This window comes from Achroia grisella, unplaced genomic scaffold, assembly GCF_030625045.1.
Source record: "Achroia grisella isolate CSIRO2021 unplaced genomic scaffold, CSIRO_AGI_Agris_v1 utg512, whole genome shotgun sequence".
In the NCBI taxonomy this organism is placed as follows: domain Eukaryota; kingdom Metazoa; phylum Arthropoda; class Insecta; order Lepidoptera; family Pyralidae; genus Achroia; species Achroia grisella.
The window spans coordinates 2,535,092-2,550,446 of record NW_026712906.1 but is presented as its reverse complement, the minus strand read 5'-3'; the positions used below and the strand labels follow the sequence as shown (position 1 = coordinate 2,550,446).

Here is a 15,355-nt window from a genome sequence, read left to right as displayed (position 1 = left end):
ATATATAATTTTTTCCCAGAAAACATGGGTTAATGAAATATACATATAACTTTCTTAGGAATCTTGTAACATTGTAATTATTTTAAATGAATGAGCCAAATATATCATATAATATTAATAATAACCAAATAATATGATAGTTGATAAAAATGTAGTAATAAGGTATCGATTTAAAACATCTGTTTTAATTTTTAAACTCTCGCGTTAAACAGGTTTTAACACAAATAAATTTATGACAAATAAAGATATTTACCATAAAATTAATAATCACACCATATATATAAAGTTTTTAACATAAAAACCTAGCACACCTTTATTTACCATAAAATGAATCGTGTTAAAACCCATTTAGCTATATTAATACCCTATAAAATTAGTCAAATTTTAAGATTATAATTTTAGCATTTATACACAAGTTTCAAAATTTAACATACATATAAATAAGTTCGGTTTATTCAGTACTATTATATTAAATTTCAACAATAAATACAGTTAGCTAGTTTAGAAAATATTTGACTGAGTGTCAAATAAATCTTAGTAGATTTCAAATATAAGATACATACAAACTCGCATCAAACATGATTGATAATTACTATATCTTGTTCAATTGGCATTGCTAATTTTATCGCTTCTTATTTTCTGTATACGTAAGTATATATAAAATTGTGTATACATCAGACTGCCATTTTGCAATATGATCTATAATATAGAGTAACCATATAGTTAATATTTGATATTGTAATTTTACTTTTAATAATTATATCGTCTTCCGTTAATGCCTTTTATGTACACTAAAGCTGTAAAGACCAGAAACAGCAAATGTTAGAATATACCTAAAAAAATTATATATAACAATTAGTGTATTCATTAGAAATAGCGTTTCCCAATAGGCTAAAATAATTTACTACTTTTTAATTTTTAATTTTGTATTTTAGTATAATAGTTTTAATTATTATTTATCTATTAAAATGTTTATTAAACTATATTAATCTTAGAGACAATTTAAAATGAAGTCCATAATTATTTTATTTTGGATTGCAATTCAATATCAGTCCTAATTCAAGTTCTGTCTAATGCATGTCATTTTATTAAGTATTTGAAAATTAAATAAGTAAAAAATATTGCCTTTCTTATAGTTGTAAATAAATTACTTAAATTTAATAATGAATATGATGGAAAATAGCTTTTATTTGACATGAAATGTGTCTTTGTTTTCAATTTAGTTAACTTTCTATTGTTTCTTTACCATTTCTTGTTTTGTATATTTTTCTGTATTTGCAATTTCAACCCATGTTGTGAAAGTAATAATTTTTTTATGGACTGTCAAATATGTATCATAATATATAATAATATGTCCCCAATTTTTTTTAATAATATATATAAAATTATACAAATGTGTGTGTGTAGTTTTTAATACACTTTTTTTAATGTTTCTTAAAATAATATAAATTGGAAATGCTGCATTCATTACAAGACTATATGCGAGAGAAATGTAATTTCTGTGATAATTCAGTGCCAGTAATGTTAGATTTTATACTCGAATTAAGATTGCCAAATGATAATGGTTTTGGTACATATAAGATTAACTATTTCGTGACATTTAAACAATTCTGAAAGACTTGTAAGTTCCTAACACGAGATTTATATAATATTCCAATTGTACACAGATATATATCAGGGTTTTAGAACTGACTATAATAAATTATTACCAAAAAAATATATGAATTTCTACTTTAATTTTTAGGAGCATTATTGTAAGTGAAATGTACTCATAGAACATAAATAGTATATAACGCTGTCATCCATACATATGTCGAGCACACGATTTCCATGTTTTTGGGTCACACCTCTCATCGTTGTCACACCTACTCACATATGGAGGGCACTCCCTTCCTAGAGTGATGTTACATATTTTATGTTTGAAAACTTTAAAATTACAATGTATTATAACAAGCATTATACTTATTTGTAAAAATATGTTGATTCCTATCGTCTTGTCATTAATGTTACAATTCGTCGTCACGCTTGTCACACAACGTCTCCTCTCCTATCCTCTTAATTTATGTATGACTCTTTACTAACAGTTGTATTGTCATAGATTAATATTGGTATGTTAGCAATTTTATATGATCCATATGAAATTTGTGAAATAGTTCATACATAGTTGTAAATTCTAATCTGATTGAAATAGTTAATAACAGCGTTACAAAACTAATTAAGAAATTGTAGAATAATTAATAATCTTATTTACGTGGCATTTGTTTTAGTATCATAGCATTTATATGTGCATTTATTTTAGTGTCTTCATGACTTTATGAGTCTCATTATTAAGTAGAAACATAGGGAATATGCAGTCAAAACTATATACTAATCACGTATGTTCTGTTTTTTTAAGCTTTTCATATAATAATAGGGTAAATTATACCTTTGTTTTCTATGAGCTAAACCCAGGTGTTACTCGTGATTTTAGTCATCTAATAGCCCAGTTTATATTCGTAACAGTAGTAAATTTATAGTCAATTTTGTTGCATTTAAAACTGTCATAGCAAATGTATAAAATAACATGTAGATTTAATTTCATTTATATTTACTGCAATATATTGATGATTTTAGAGTTTAATTCAATAGTTATGTTTGTCTTCGGCTTTTTATAATTGTTACAGCAAAGATTTTTAATACAGATTTTATTAGAGGATGAATCCGACAGTTCTGAATATAGTGCAGTGTTCCCAGATACTGCCTTAGGAACTTAAGCTGCCTAATACCTAAATTATCTCTTAATGAGCTTCAACTGTAGAAGTTGTTTATCACTTTCTTTCGATAGTTTCTTGATTTAAAAGTGAAATGCATTTAGTTTAGTATATATCATACTTGAGTTTCTTAAATTTTTTAATCAATCTCAGAGAAAGGGACGTACGAACGTACGTAGGGAATGCTATACATTCCCTAGCTAACTAGTCCCTAATATTCCCTGCTAATATTATATAAAAAATGAGTAGATTAATACTGTATTCCACTTTTCACTGTTTAATTTCTTTTTGGTAGCATCCCAATGTGGCACTGTACTACATTGTTTCAGTGTTGTTGGACGTGGTCTTAAGTGTCCACGAGTATGATGTAGTCCACGTCATAAATGTTTTAATATCACTGCTCATTTAGTGTTGGTTGTGAGCTAGCATATTTTTTGTAATTTTATAAAAATGTCTATGTGAATGTGTCCAATAATAAATAAATCTTAATAAAATGTGCTATTATTATTTACTTACTAACCTATCTAGTCTTGCTTGCTTGACAACTCTATTGTTATATTACTGTAGAAATATTATGATACATATTTATCATCACAAAAGGGTTCCTATCACTAGACAGTTTATGGTCAGAGAGGGTACAGGAGGAGGAGGTCCGTTGCTGCTACTCGGACCAGTGCTGGCAGGCATTTCTATCATGGATAATTCGAAATGCATTTGCCCTGTCAAGTTTGTTCACTGACTACATTCGTCCCGTCACCTTCCATAGATGTTGTACTGTAAAATACTCATTAAGAGGGAGGGCAAAATGTGGTGTGTGTCCCTAAGGGTGGAAGTGTTTAAATATCGTGACGTCACATTAAAATGTAATGTAATCTTTACATAGTATAAAATGATGCTTCCGCTATCTATTCGCTTAGATCTTTTAAATTACGCAACGGAATTTAATCCTTAGTTTTTAGCTATAGATAAAGTTATTCCAGAGGAAGTCTTATATGTATAATACATGTACACCGGTGCAAAGCCGGGGTATGTAGCTAGTGAATACGGAATTTGAACTACGAACTTTAAAAATACTTGCGAAATAATAAGATTACTGAATGTATGAAGTCACACTAGGGAGAGGGACGAGGGTCTCATAAATATGGCCAGCTGTGTTAAAGACTGGGGTAAAGGTCGCCGGTAATTCGACATTCCATAACATATTAACATCTATACATACGTACTTATAAATAAAATTGGAGTGTCTGTTTGTAATATTGGAATAACCGTCTTTTACAACATGCATATGAATATAAATACGGTACACACACGAAAATAACATTTTTTACAATTTTTGTCTGTCTAACAGATAAGCTGTCTGGTTGTTCTGTCTAATCTCTGAAATGGCTGGACCGATTTTGATTTATGAATCCCGACTTTTTTGGCAGGTAGCTCATGTAATAAGGAGTAACTTAGGCTACTTTTATTTTAGAATAATAAAGTTAAATTCCACACGGACGAAGTCGCGGGTACAGCTAGTCGTTGAATATAAGTGTGTAAAGACAAATCCATAATGAACGAATCCACGATCGGAGTGGTATCAATTTACAAAGGAACCGGTAATCTGTCTTTTATACATATCTTTAACAAAAGACCAAACCTTCAAGGTGGCAGGGAACAATAGACATCGGTTGTAACTGAGAAATGCGAATTTGAACACTTCCCATAAGATTTTTTATGCGATTGATTGGGTCAGTTAGGCAAAAAGTGGTGGCCCACTTGACTGGAGCTTTGTTCACTGAATTTTGTGTTAATAATAGATCAATTTGAATGAGATGTACATAATTTGAGATAATTTGAGAGTACTAACATTAATGTTGCAACGTGAATTTACATGAATACGTAGAGATTATTGATATTTCACAAGAAAAAAAATATATTTTCCACTTAAGATTTTAGTATAATTAGATTAGGATAAATTGGACTTGACGGGCTCGGCGGCTTAGCGGTTTAAAACACCGCCTTACATCCAATGGTCGCGAGTTCTATTTTCGCACTGCTTAGTAGGTATGCAACTACCTATATGGCGTTGTCTGCATTGTCCTGGGTTATTATTTTTTTCTGCAGTGTGTAATGGTTTATTTCCGGTGGAGTATTATGTATCTACTTACCTAAATATGTAGGTACTATATTTACACGGTAATGCAAATGAAAACTCGTTTCAGTTTACTATCATTTCTCGATAATGCTAACCGAACTACACTGTAACGAAATGTACAATATAATGTACAAGCAAATATATATCGTAAATGTTTATTGATAAAGTTTGTTATATGATTGGTAATATGCCCCTGTTGAACACCTGTCGTGGCATCCGCATCGTGGGAATATGGGGTAGTCGACATTTACATAAAAGTATAATGAAAGTTAATCTATAAATGGCAAGGTTTACGGTACCTTTCGTTTATTTGTAGGGTTTGGGATGTGGATGGAACAAAATCCACTTCTTTGTTCTGTAATCAAGACGGTTTATGGGCGTTGGGAAGATAAAAATTAGACCATAGACAAGTATGAGGAAAACTGGACAAATGCGCAGTGTAAGACTTATTGTGTAATTAAATTATATATTATATACCTGTTACTCGCAACTCTGCATTATTGTTTTTAAGACAAACACATCTCCCCTTTCAGATTCCATACCTACCGTATGTCCATCTCCGTGAGTACATCTTTCTTTGGTATACTTACTTTACTCTGGTATATCTAACGTCAAATCTTTAATTAAGATCCCTATAGTCGTTTAGAAATGAAATGGCAACAAATTTATTAATTTCATTTCACTTATTCACAATTTATATTGTGTTGATTTTTATTATTTAGTTAGGTACCTATACGTCTATGATAAATACATGTTAAATAAGGAAAATATCAATTTGATAATAATAAATTACATGGCATGTCCATCACTTATTTTATAATTCATTAATTGTACACTTCTTCAATAAAAGAGACAATATTAAAGTTTTGCCACTTATACAACATCTCGTGTCCTCTTTACTAAACGTTGGCGGGTAGCTCCATATTATATGTAAAAAATTCTTTAGAAATCATCTCTCTAAATCATTATTCTCACGTTATGGACTCAAAATTTATAAATATTTGTTCATCAATCACGCAGGTTATACAATAATATTTTTTTTATCCGCACGTCCGTCGGCGACCCGGAAATCGGCCCCGGATACGAGGCTTTTTGCTTTCGTTCTTAATAAAAACGAGTTGATAGGCAAGGGCGTGAGTTTTTATATTCACCTGTCTCCATGGGAAATATCGTGTGAATGCAAAAAATGGACCAGATCTATGGAAATGATGTAAGTTATTTGTTAAATAAAATAATTAAACATAGGTACTATACAAAGATGATTTTATATATAGAAGGACGGATTTCGAAGTAAAGTATTTAGTCATTTTACTGGCCTATCTCGCCGTAAAATATTATATATTACAGAGCAATTGCTTAATTCCCGAAAGAAGAGATAGAGGTATCCACGCAGAAAATGTTTTACAAAGTCTACCTAAGTAAAAAAACAAAGCATACCTCTTGTCTACATGTTCCTTATTTTTTACCGTGAGATGAAAACATCTCTAACTTCCTACCATATGACCACAGAGTATAAAATGCCATATTATAAAGTCTTACTTTTTGCTCGCAGTAAATTACGTCCCTTGATCCCTCGAGGAAGGAAACTGCCCCGTTATTGTAATAGTTCACACGCCCAGTTGTCACTTATAAACTCAGTCACGTGAGAGAATTCATTTTATTTAAAGTTTTTTAGATACTTACCATCTTCCTTTAGAAACAAGGGATATCGAAATAACCGTTTTTTACTACATTCATATGAATATAAATACGGTACATACACCAAAACAATATTTTTTACAATATTTGTCTGTCTGTATGTCGGTCTGTTTGTTCCGGCTAATCTTTAAAATGGCTGGACCGATTTTGGCGGGACTTTTTTTGGCAGGTAGCTGATAGAAAATCATTTATTCAAATAAACTTAATTTAAGCACTTTTGAATAGTCATAACAATTTGTTTTTTATCTACCACTCGTTCGGAAAGCTGTCTCATCACAAGAAGAACGAGCAAGAAACTTGTGTGTTGCTCTTTTAAATAATCCTTGTAAGTTTACATTTACAAGTCGAAACGTGTGAATACAAACTACCAACAAGCACTATTTTTTTGGGTCAAATATAAAGTAATGATGTAATAAAGAGTAACTTAGGTTACCTTTATTTTAGAAAAATGAAGTTAAATTCTACGCGGACGAAGTCGCGGGAACAGCTAGTTATTTCAATAATATTAAAGATTAATGTTAAAAGCGATCTAAATTCAAATCCATATTTAATCTGGTGTAGACGGCCTCAGTGGTGTAGTGGTTTTAAATAGGTAATAAATAGGTACGATAGTCTTTTAACAACTTGTGATAGTTGTCCATTTATACCTTTCGGCCATTTTTTATATGTAAGTCACATTTTTTAACCGCTGTCACTATAACCCATATATAAAATGGTAAATACACATATTGTTTACTTGGTATTGGTTATGACGGCACCTATGATATTGTGATATTTTTTCATCGCACTATTCCGAGTATGACTGCTTGTATTTGTAGTGTTCTGGGTGTTTTCCACACAACAGACTTTTCTAAGATGTGGTATTTTCTAAACGAAACATATACATGTATAAGTATTTTAATAATTGTTTAGTAGGTACTCTACTTAGTTTATGACTAGATGACGAAGTGTGATATGTCTAGGGTTATTTATTTAATAATTTAAAATAACTGATAACCAACAATTCCCATTTGCTCCCCTATTTAACACATCAACGACACATGACATCGGATTATTAACTATTCATTAGCCCCATCACGCGATCGCATGTAATACAGTCACACTCGGTTTCATGATGATTACAATGACTACATTTACTGTTACCTGCATCAACTAATAATCAATTTAGAACCATACGCACAGGACATACGAACTACTATGTAAGTTTCAGAACAATGGATAATTTTGTCGTAGATATCCTGACCATTTCACGTTTTCATTTGAAAGTTATTAATGAACCTCTGTGGCTTTGTGTTAAGGTTGATATTTAAAAAGAAATTTATCGAAAAGTTTGTATAAATTAGGATAGACCGTGGGAGAATGTGGTGACTATTATATGTATAAATAATTATTCACGTGATGCAGTTTATATAACATATATGAGAATGTATGTAAAGAAAGGTCATTCGATATGAACACCTGGACGAATAAGGGGGCGACAAACCAACCTTTTGTATAGTTAGGGTTGTACTACTTATTTAGGTATTCATACCTACGTACATATGTCTAGACTCTGGAGGTCAACAATTCAATGAGATCATAATAACCTTGACTACCGTACCGTTAGTACAGTATTATGTTATTTGTATCTCAACCAGTCTCGATAAGTAGGTACCCAATAGGCAGGTACTTACAATATGTTTGCAAATGGCAAGTAAATTTTATAATTCAAACTATGTAGTTATTGTTATATTATAAAAATAACACATTTGATTCTTTATTTGAAATAATAATAAGTGGTCGAAATTCGACCATAATAAAAAATACAAAAAGATCTCTGAACCAGCAATAAGAAATATAAACTTACTCGTATATTTTAACAATAAAATAAGGAGGTATATATGTTATGTATAGCTCGTGGAGGTATACATAACTTATATACCTCCACGACTGTTATCCCAGATGGGGTAGTCAGACTCATTGTCGACACGTCGTCGTGAACATTTCTCTACAAACCTATATGATTATCCAACGTAGCAGATGCCAGATTACCACAGCCTCTCAAATCAATTTTTGTTCTTGGTTTTTCTCCTTCACCAGAAAGTTAGTGAGTAACATAAATAGAAAAACAAAGATTTTTATGTCGACCAGATTTGAACCCAAGATCTTTTCGTCAAGCTGGGGCGACAACCACTATGTCAGAGCCGTCTCTAAAAAAATATAATGCAATACCAGCATTTAGTAATAAAGTTCTCTTGAAAAGAAAGTACTTAACTAATACCTATCTTTACCCACCTAGAGGCACCCTTGCACCTTGGCACATTCCCACACACCGTGAGAACCCGACAGTACCCCTGTCCATAAAGTACCATATTACATGAACGACGACACGCGAGCAAAAAATACGCCACTACATGGACGCACCCTTCACGGTACACGGCGAACAGAAAGTATAGAATTAACTGTCAAGGTGTGCCCGCAAATAAATGCGGTGCTTGATGGAACGGCGCCGGCTCATAAAGTAGACGGTTTGTGTTGGTGGGGTGAATGGTAAATAATTACGGTTCATGATGGATCCGCGTACGGTCCTGCATTCCCATACAATACAGGATAAGGGGCGGCGGATGTAGCTTCACTCACTATTGACTGGTCTTTTTTTATTTTTTTTAACACTTAATATCGTTGACACAGTTTTAATTTCTTGATTTTAGATGCTTTTTATATATGTATATATAAATTATTTACGTTTATATTTATTTATGGATTAACTATATATATAATATATTGTTTTATTTGTTATTTCTGCTACTCGGGTGTAATTGATTTTATATTAAATGTTTTAGTAAGTTTAAGTTTTTCATTGTCACCGTTTATTAAAACTACAGGTAATAGAGAATATTATAATAAAACTGTGACAAAAAAAATTTTTCCGTCATCTCAAGCTGAAATTGATGTGAACCTTTTTAGTAATTTATACTTTTTTTTTGACAAATTATTATTATTATTAATAAGGCTTTCTTTTTATCCTATGTATTAAAAAAAAAATATTATTTGTGTATATATCTTTGTTTGTAATAAAAAAAAATACGCAGAACGGAATCGAACCCAATCCTATCAATAACTCCTAACCACTCGCCCACTGGCTCCATTCACAACAGGTTCCCCCGTAGAGCGAGACGGAACGAAAACAAAACATTCCGATACAGTTCCCACCGTAGTAACACCTTGGTGCAAGCGAGACAGGTATATTTTATCATTGCACTACACAAACAGGATAAGTACGGGAAGAGGCAATATTAAAATTTGCCTTTACGATAAATGACATTGTGTGAAGTGACCTCAGTCAGTGAGGACGTGTGGTAAAGTGTTAGTGATAATTTTGTGGTATATCGGAACAATGCCGTGCAGTGAGGACGATGATTCCCAAACAGGGTTTGCAACGGAAGCAACTCAGGGAATGTCGAAAGCAGAGTTACGAAAAGTAAGTGATAATAATATTTAATCAATTTTAATGTGCCATGTCATACGTTAGGAAAAGCGAGCTCTGGAGAGAAAAATACGCTCGCAAAAATAATAATCTCACCTTAAGAGTTGGTCCTGTTTTAGTACGAAATTAAATCAGTATCTACCAGACCGAAAAGTAATATTTTCTATATTATTTTATCGAGTTCTATTTCACCCGATGATGAGAACATGAAAAATACATATATAATTATTGTCAATTGCAATCAAATTAAATAAGTCGCTATTCGCGGATTTTTTTTGTATATATATTTTTGTATGTTATACTCTATAAACACACAAAATAAAATATCTGTTTCCCATGTTATTAATTTATTCGTACACATAACTTACTTATGCGACATATGTATGCGGACATAATTGGCACGTAAAGTGTTGTCTCAGTGGGTTAGTGGTTTCGCACACCGCTTTATATCAGGTTCGATTCTCGTATGATACAAACATTTGTCGTAATTCATGGGCATGATTGGTTTAATCTGTGTGTTTCTATGTATTATTTCTAAGTATGTAAATACTGTATATAAAAAATGTATTTAAATATTTTATTACCTGATTTTTCTATAGTACAAGCTTTGCTTAGTTAGGGTCTAGATGGCGTTGTGTGTTATTAATTATATTATTATTTTCATTTTTGCAGACTAATAAGCCAATAATGGAAAAAAAGCGACGAGCTCGCATCAATCACTGTCTCAACGAACTTAAGGATTTGCTCTTAGATGGCAAGGAGAAAGACGTAAGTATTTTATTATATATTTTATTTAATTAAAAGTCGAATATAATGAAGACATGAAGCACCATGTACCTCTTATAATATAACGCCTGTTGTTGACCTCACGTTGCTATTCCTGAGAATGAAATGAATGTGCAGCCTGTATTTTTATTGCGATATCTTCAAACGAAACACAGCATTCAAATAACGGTAGATAAGACAGAAATATTGACGCAGACGCATATTATACAATTTCCCCCTAGGTACATTCTCTTATGTAGGCACTGTATTTTTAAAAGTAACACTGAAATATTTTTGCGTCTGTGCCTACACTTTTAATATTTCTGTCAATACTCGAAACGCTTCATAAGTACCGCTCCAGATAACGCAGATTTACGTTAAGTGTAAAATCAGTGGAATAATGTGTGATAAGCCATGTAGCACACTTTCTATTAAACTTACTAATGCAAGTACAATAAATAGTACAGTTATTTCACCGGTACACTCACCACCTGATGGTGATAACCACCGCGCTACACAACAATTAGATTACACTTACTCAGATATCGCTTTTTCTAGATATCCAGGTAGGTTCTTAATATTCTTGACGTCAAAACTTCTTCAATCAACTACTTTACTGGAAAAACTGCATTATATAGGTACTTCATTATTTTTTACAGTCATCAGTACTAATGAATTGTAATCTATTGTAGATAGGTACTTATTAATAAAAACTGTTTGAAACTAAAAAAATATCGCAATTATTTTTGTATTTGTGCCTAAACTAGGTTTATCTTGGCTAATATGCGTCTAAAATATTTTCCAACGTAAAGTATCACGAAATTTCATTTATGGACCTCTATTAACATATGGAATTATTCAGTGCAAATGTGTTTTAGATATAGATACTGATACTGTTATTTATTTACATTGATGTACAGTATAATAAAATATATATTATAATTTTTTCAGCCCACCCGCCATTCAAAACTTGAGAAAGCTGACATCTTGGAGTTAACAGTGAAACATTTGCAAACCCTACAACGGCAGCAGCTGGCAGCCGCCATCGCAGCCGACCCCGCCGTGCTACACCGCTTCAAGGCAGGCTTCGGAGACTGCGCTGTCGAGGTCCGAAGATATCTCTCACGATTGGCCAGCGTCCCCACCGGCCTGCGGCACCGATTAGGGAATCATCTCAGTTCGTGCATCAACGGAATTGAACACCTACACCCGGTCAAAGATTACCCGCCGCTCATCCCTGATCCACTAAGGCTAGATGACGAAAGACCCAGTGCCTTCCACTTTGTTAGGTCAACTAGACCGACCAGTCCACCTTTAAGTCCATTGTCATGTGATTCAGCTTGCGACTCCTCGACTGAACTAGAAACTCCTCCGAGGCCAGTTCAGACCTTCCCATTTCCCACACCACCGAGCAGATCGGCTTCCGATCAAGATTCAAGTCCCGAAACACAAAAACCCACTGTTTCATCTACAACTATATCACCAGAGACTTTGAAACAAGAGGCGCTTAGGAACAAGAAATACATGGAGCCGCTTTCCATCATAATAGACGTAGAAAACTACAAAATAGGTATAGATGCATCACCGAAAAGAGCCGTAGATTATTCTGTAAGGCACAAACTGAAGAGAGCAGCACCAGATGTGACTGGTCCTCTCCCGAAGATCATAAAACTGGACGCAGAGAGAACAGTTAACATTCCACAAAGAATCGTTTCGTATGAGCGTTCTTCTCCTGAAAAGATATCTGCTTTTAAACGGTTACCAGAGAGAAGGTTAACAATTCCAGTGAGTATACCAACCGCAGCAGAGATACCTAATTTAGAAAATAGATTACCTATAATGCCAGAGGTTGTAGCGATACCAAGATCTGTGATAAGCCATACAGCGGAGTCATTGGCTCAGTCTTCGAGTAGCCGAAAAGAGGAGAAGCTAGAAATCAAAATTGAAGTAGACGCCAATTCAAGATCTCCAGGACAGGGCGCCTCCAACAGTACAGAAATGTGGAGACCCTGGTGAAATGTTATTGTATATAAAAAAATATTATAAAATGCAGCTTTAAGATTACCTGTTCGGTAACGTACGTTTTTTGGATATATTATTAAGATTTTTTATAAAAGAGTTATTTTTACCTTTTTTTTGTATTTTCATTTCAATTGCCTAATACGTTCTGGGATAATACATTGTAGTATTCCTACTTAATAAAACAACTAAATTAAAACATTAATGATAACATAGTTAATTAATATGTACGAGAAACCATCTTGTGGTCTTACACACACATTTTTTAACATTCTTGTAATTAGGTATATATATTTCTATCTACATTCTTAGATTTGTATGTCCTATACGTGTCTTAGTTTATCTCCCTTTATTTCAATTTCCATAGCATAGAGATATCTGTGGTTTTTTAATTCACGATTCTAGATACATTATATTCGATAAAAAAAATGTTAATAGGATGAGAATATTGGATATATTATATTAAAGTAAAACACATACATATTACTAAATAGGTTTAATTGGCAAGCTTATATCACATTGCACTGTAAAAAAATATTCATTGGCTGTTAGCTACTTTTATTAACTAAAATAAGTCTTTGGTAACAATATTAAATAATAAGCTTGTTTATGGTCCATCTATTAGGCAGAATTAGCCTAAAATGACGAAATTACCATATTACCCCCAATTGTTATCAGAAACTGACGAAGGCCCTTGTAGAAATCGCTATATCGTTTTTGGTGCTGTTCGTGCGTTACAGTAAATTAAGTGAAATTGTTAACTATCATTGAAATCGAACTGACTGTCATTAAAAGGCTGTATAACAGCCTGCAAACAATCTGCTATAGAGGAGAAGTGTATAATATATAAGAAACTTTATCATTTAAAGCTACAATAGATGTCTCACATAAAATTTATTAAAAACTCAATCGGTAACATTATGAGACTAGACGGGAACCCCAATAGATATCACTATGACGTAAAAATGGCGCTCTTAGATCTTTTACGAACCCTTGCGGAATTATCTTAGATTTTTAGTCTGTGACGCCTACATAAGATACCTACTTAAGGATGTACCTTCGTCATCATCATCTACTTCTCTCTTATCCCATTTATTTGAGGTGAGCATAATGTTTTTCTCCACCATTCATGCCTGTCCGCAGTCATCTCGTTATGCAGGCATTAAGGATGCCTTATTAATACTTTTTCTGCTGGCGCCCTGATCACATATTTAACACTAATCACAATCCATATCTTTTTGGCTAGAATATAAACTGGTATGAAGCAATACGTCGTTGATATTCCAATTATGTCATATGTCAGCATAGACTGATGACTGAGATCACTAAAGTTTCCACTAAGAATAGTAACTGGAGAGGATTTCAAAACGGAAACGCTTTAATTGATAATTTTTGCTCCTTGTTTCCTTTTAACGCATTATTTGTACATACCATATAAATTACAAAAAAAAAATATTTATGCCATTATTTAGTATAAGCACAGATAACATAGTATAAGTATAGTAGTACCGTTAATGTAACAGATTTTTGAATAAAATTTTATTATTTTAAAATTAAAATAATTGCATTTTCGTTATTTTCTTGTTTCGACATTATGACATATTGCAGTACCAACGACAATTGTATATAGGGCAGATACTTCCAAATTATCTGAATTCTATTCTACAGAGTATAGTATCAGATGGTTGTAGATGTTCATGACCTTAATGTCATTATTTTTTTGTCAAAAACATATGTGAAATAAATGTAAAACTGTTTAGTGTGAAGTGGTCTTTAAATACCTACAGCTGTTACAGCTTCAGTCATACCAAAAGTAGACAACTGGGTAGAACCTTATATAATTTAATTATTAATAAAATTAAAATACTTATGGATAACATACATAATTATAATTAATATTTAAAACAAATAAAGGACGGAATTAACGTCGCCGTGTATGTCCAGCCAAAACGTAAAACTACAAATGTGCAGGCTTGATGACTTATTCCACTTTGCACATATGAATCTATTTATTAGTGCCAAAAGTTTGCTTAATAACGTTTATAATAGCAAAATTTTGTTATCATAAACGTTATATCAATTTTAAAATTCGAATGCAACCGTGTGCAAGTAATACATCATAAGATTGGAATCGTCTATGAATCATAGTATCTATGAAAAATGTAAGAATATAATCTGTGTTTGATAACCATAATTTAGGATTTTACTTTATAAAAAATTATATAAAGTTTATTTTCATTTACACTAATATAATATTTTCTAAGAATTAGTATTATAGTTTTGTGTCATCACGCCTAGATTTTTTGCAATGAGGGAAAAAGCTCCATAGATTTTCAATCAAACATGATAATTTTTTTTTAATATCTTAATCGACTATTATAATTATTTTTTTGGAATTGACAGACTTAACATGTTATTTGTTACTTATATTCCGTAACAATTGAAGACTTTTGGAGCAAAAATTTTAAATTAATATTAATTAACATACTAATATTATTATTAGTAATAAAAGCTTAAATC

General features: G+C 32.1%; 1 protein-coding gene across 1 annotated transcript; it reads left to right on the top strand.

The window, feature by feature from the left end:
• The first annotated feature begins 9,907 nt into the window (after positions 1–9,907).
• On the top strand, positions 9,908–12,901 carry LOC131846783 (uncharacterized). Its single transcript, XM_059196180.1, has 3 exons — positions 9,908–10,045; positions 10,724–10,819; positions 11,768–12,901. Exons 1-3 carry the CDS (start codon positions 9,962–9,964, stop codon positions 12,830–12,832), a joined length of 1,245 nt encoding a protein of 414 aa, XP_059052163.1. The 5' UTR covers positions 9,908–9,961; the 3' UTR covers positions 12,833–12,901.
• The last annotated feature ends 2,454 nt before the right edge of the window (positions 12,902–15,355 follow it).

Excerpts from the sequence above, each read along its gene's own strand:
- LOC131846783 (XM_059196180.1), top strand. The coding sequence starts at position 9,962 with ATGCCGTGCAGTGAGGACGATGATTCCCAAACAGGGTTTGCAACGGAA. Across the intron at positions 10,046-10,723 it reads CGAAAGCAGAGTTACGAAAA|ACTAATAAGCCAATAATGGA; the intron begins GTAAGTGATAAT and ends TCATTTTTGCAG. Across the intron at positions 10,820-11,767 it reads TAGATGGCAAGGAGAAAGAC|CCCACCCGCCATTCAAAACT; the intron begins GTAAGTATTTTA and ends TAATTTTTTCAG.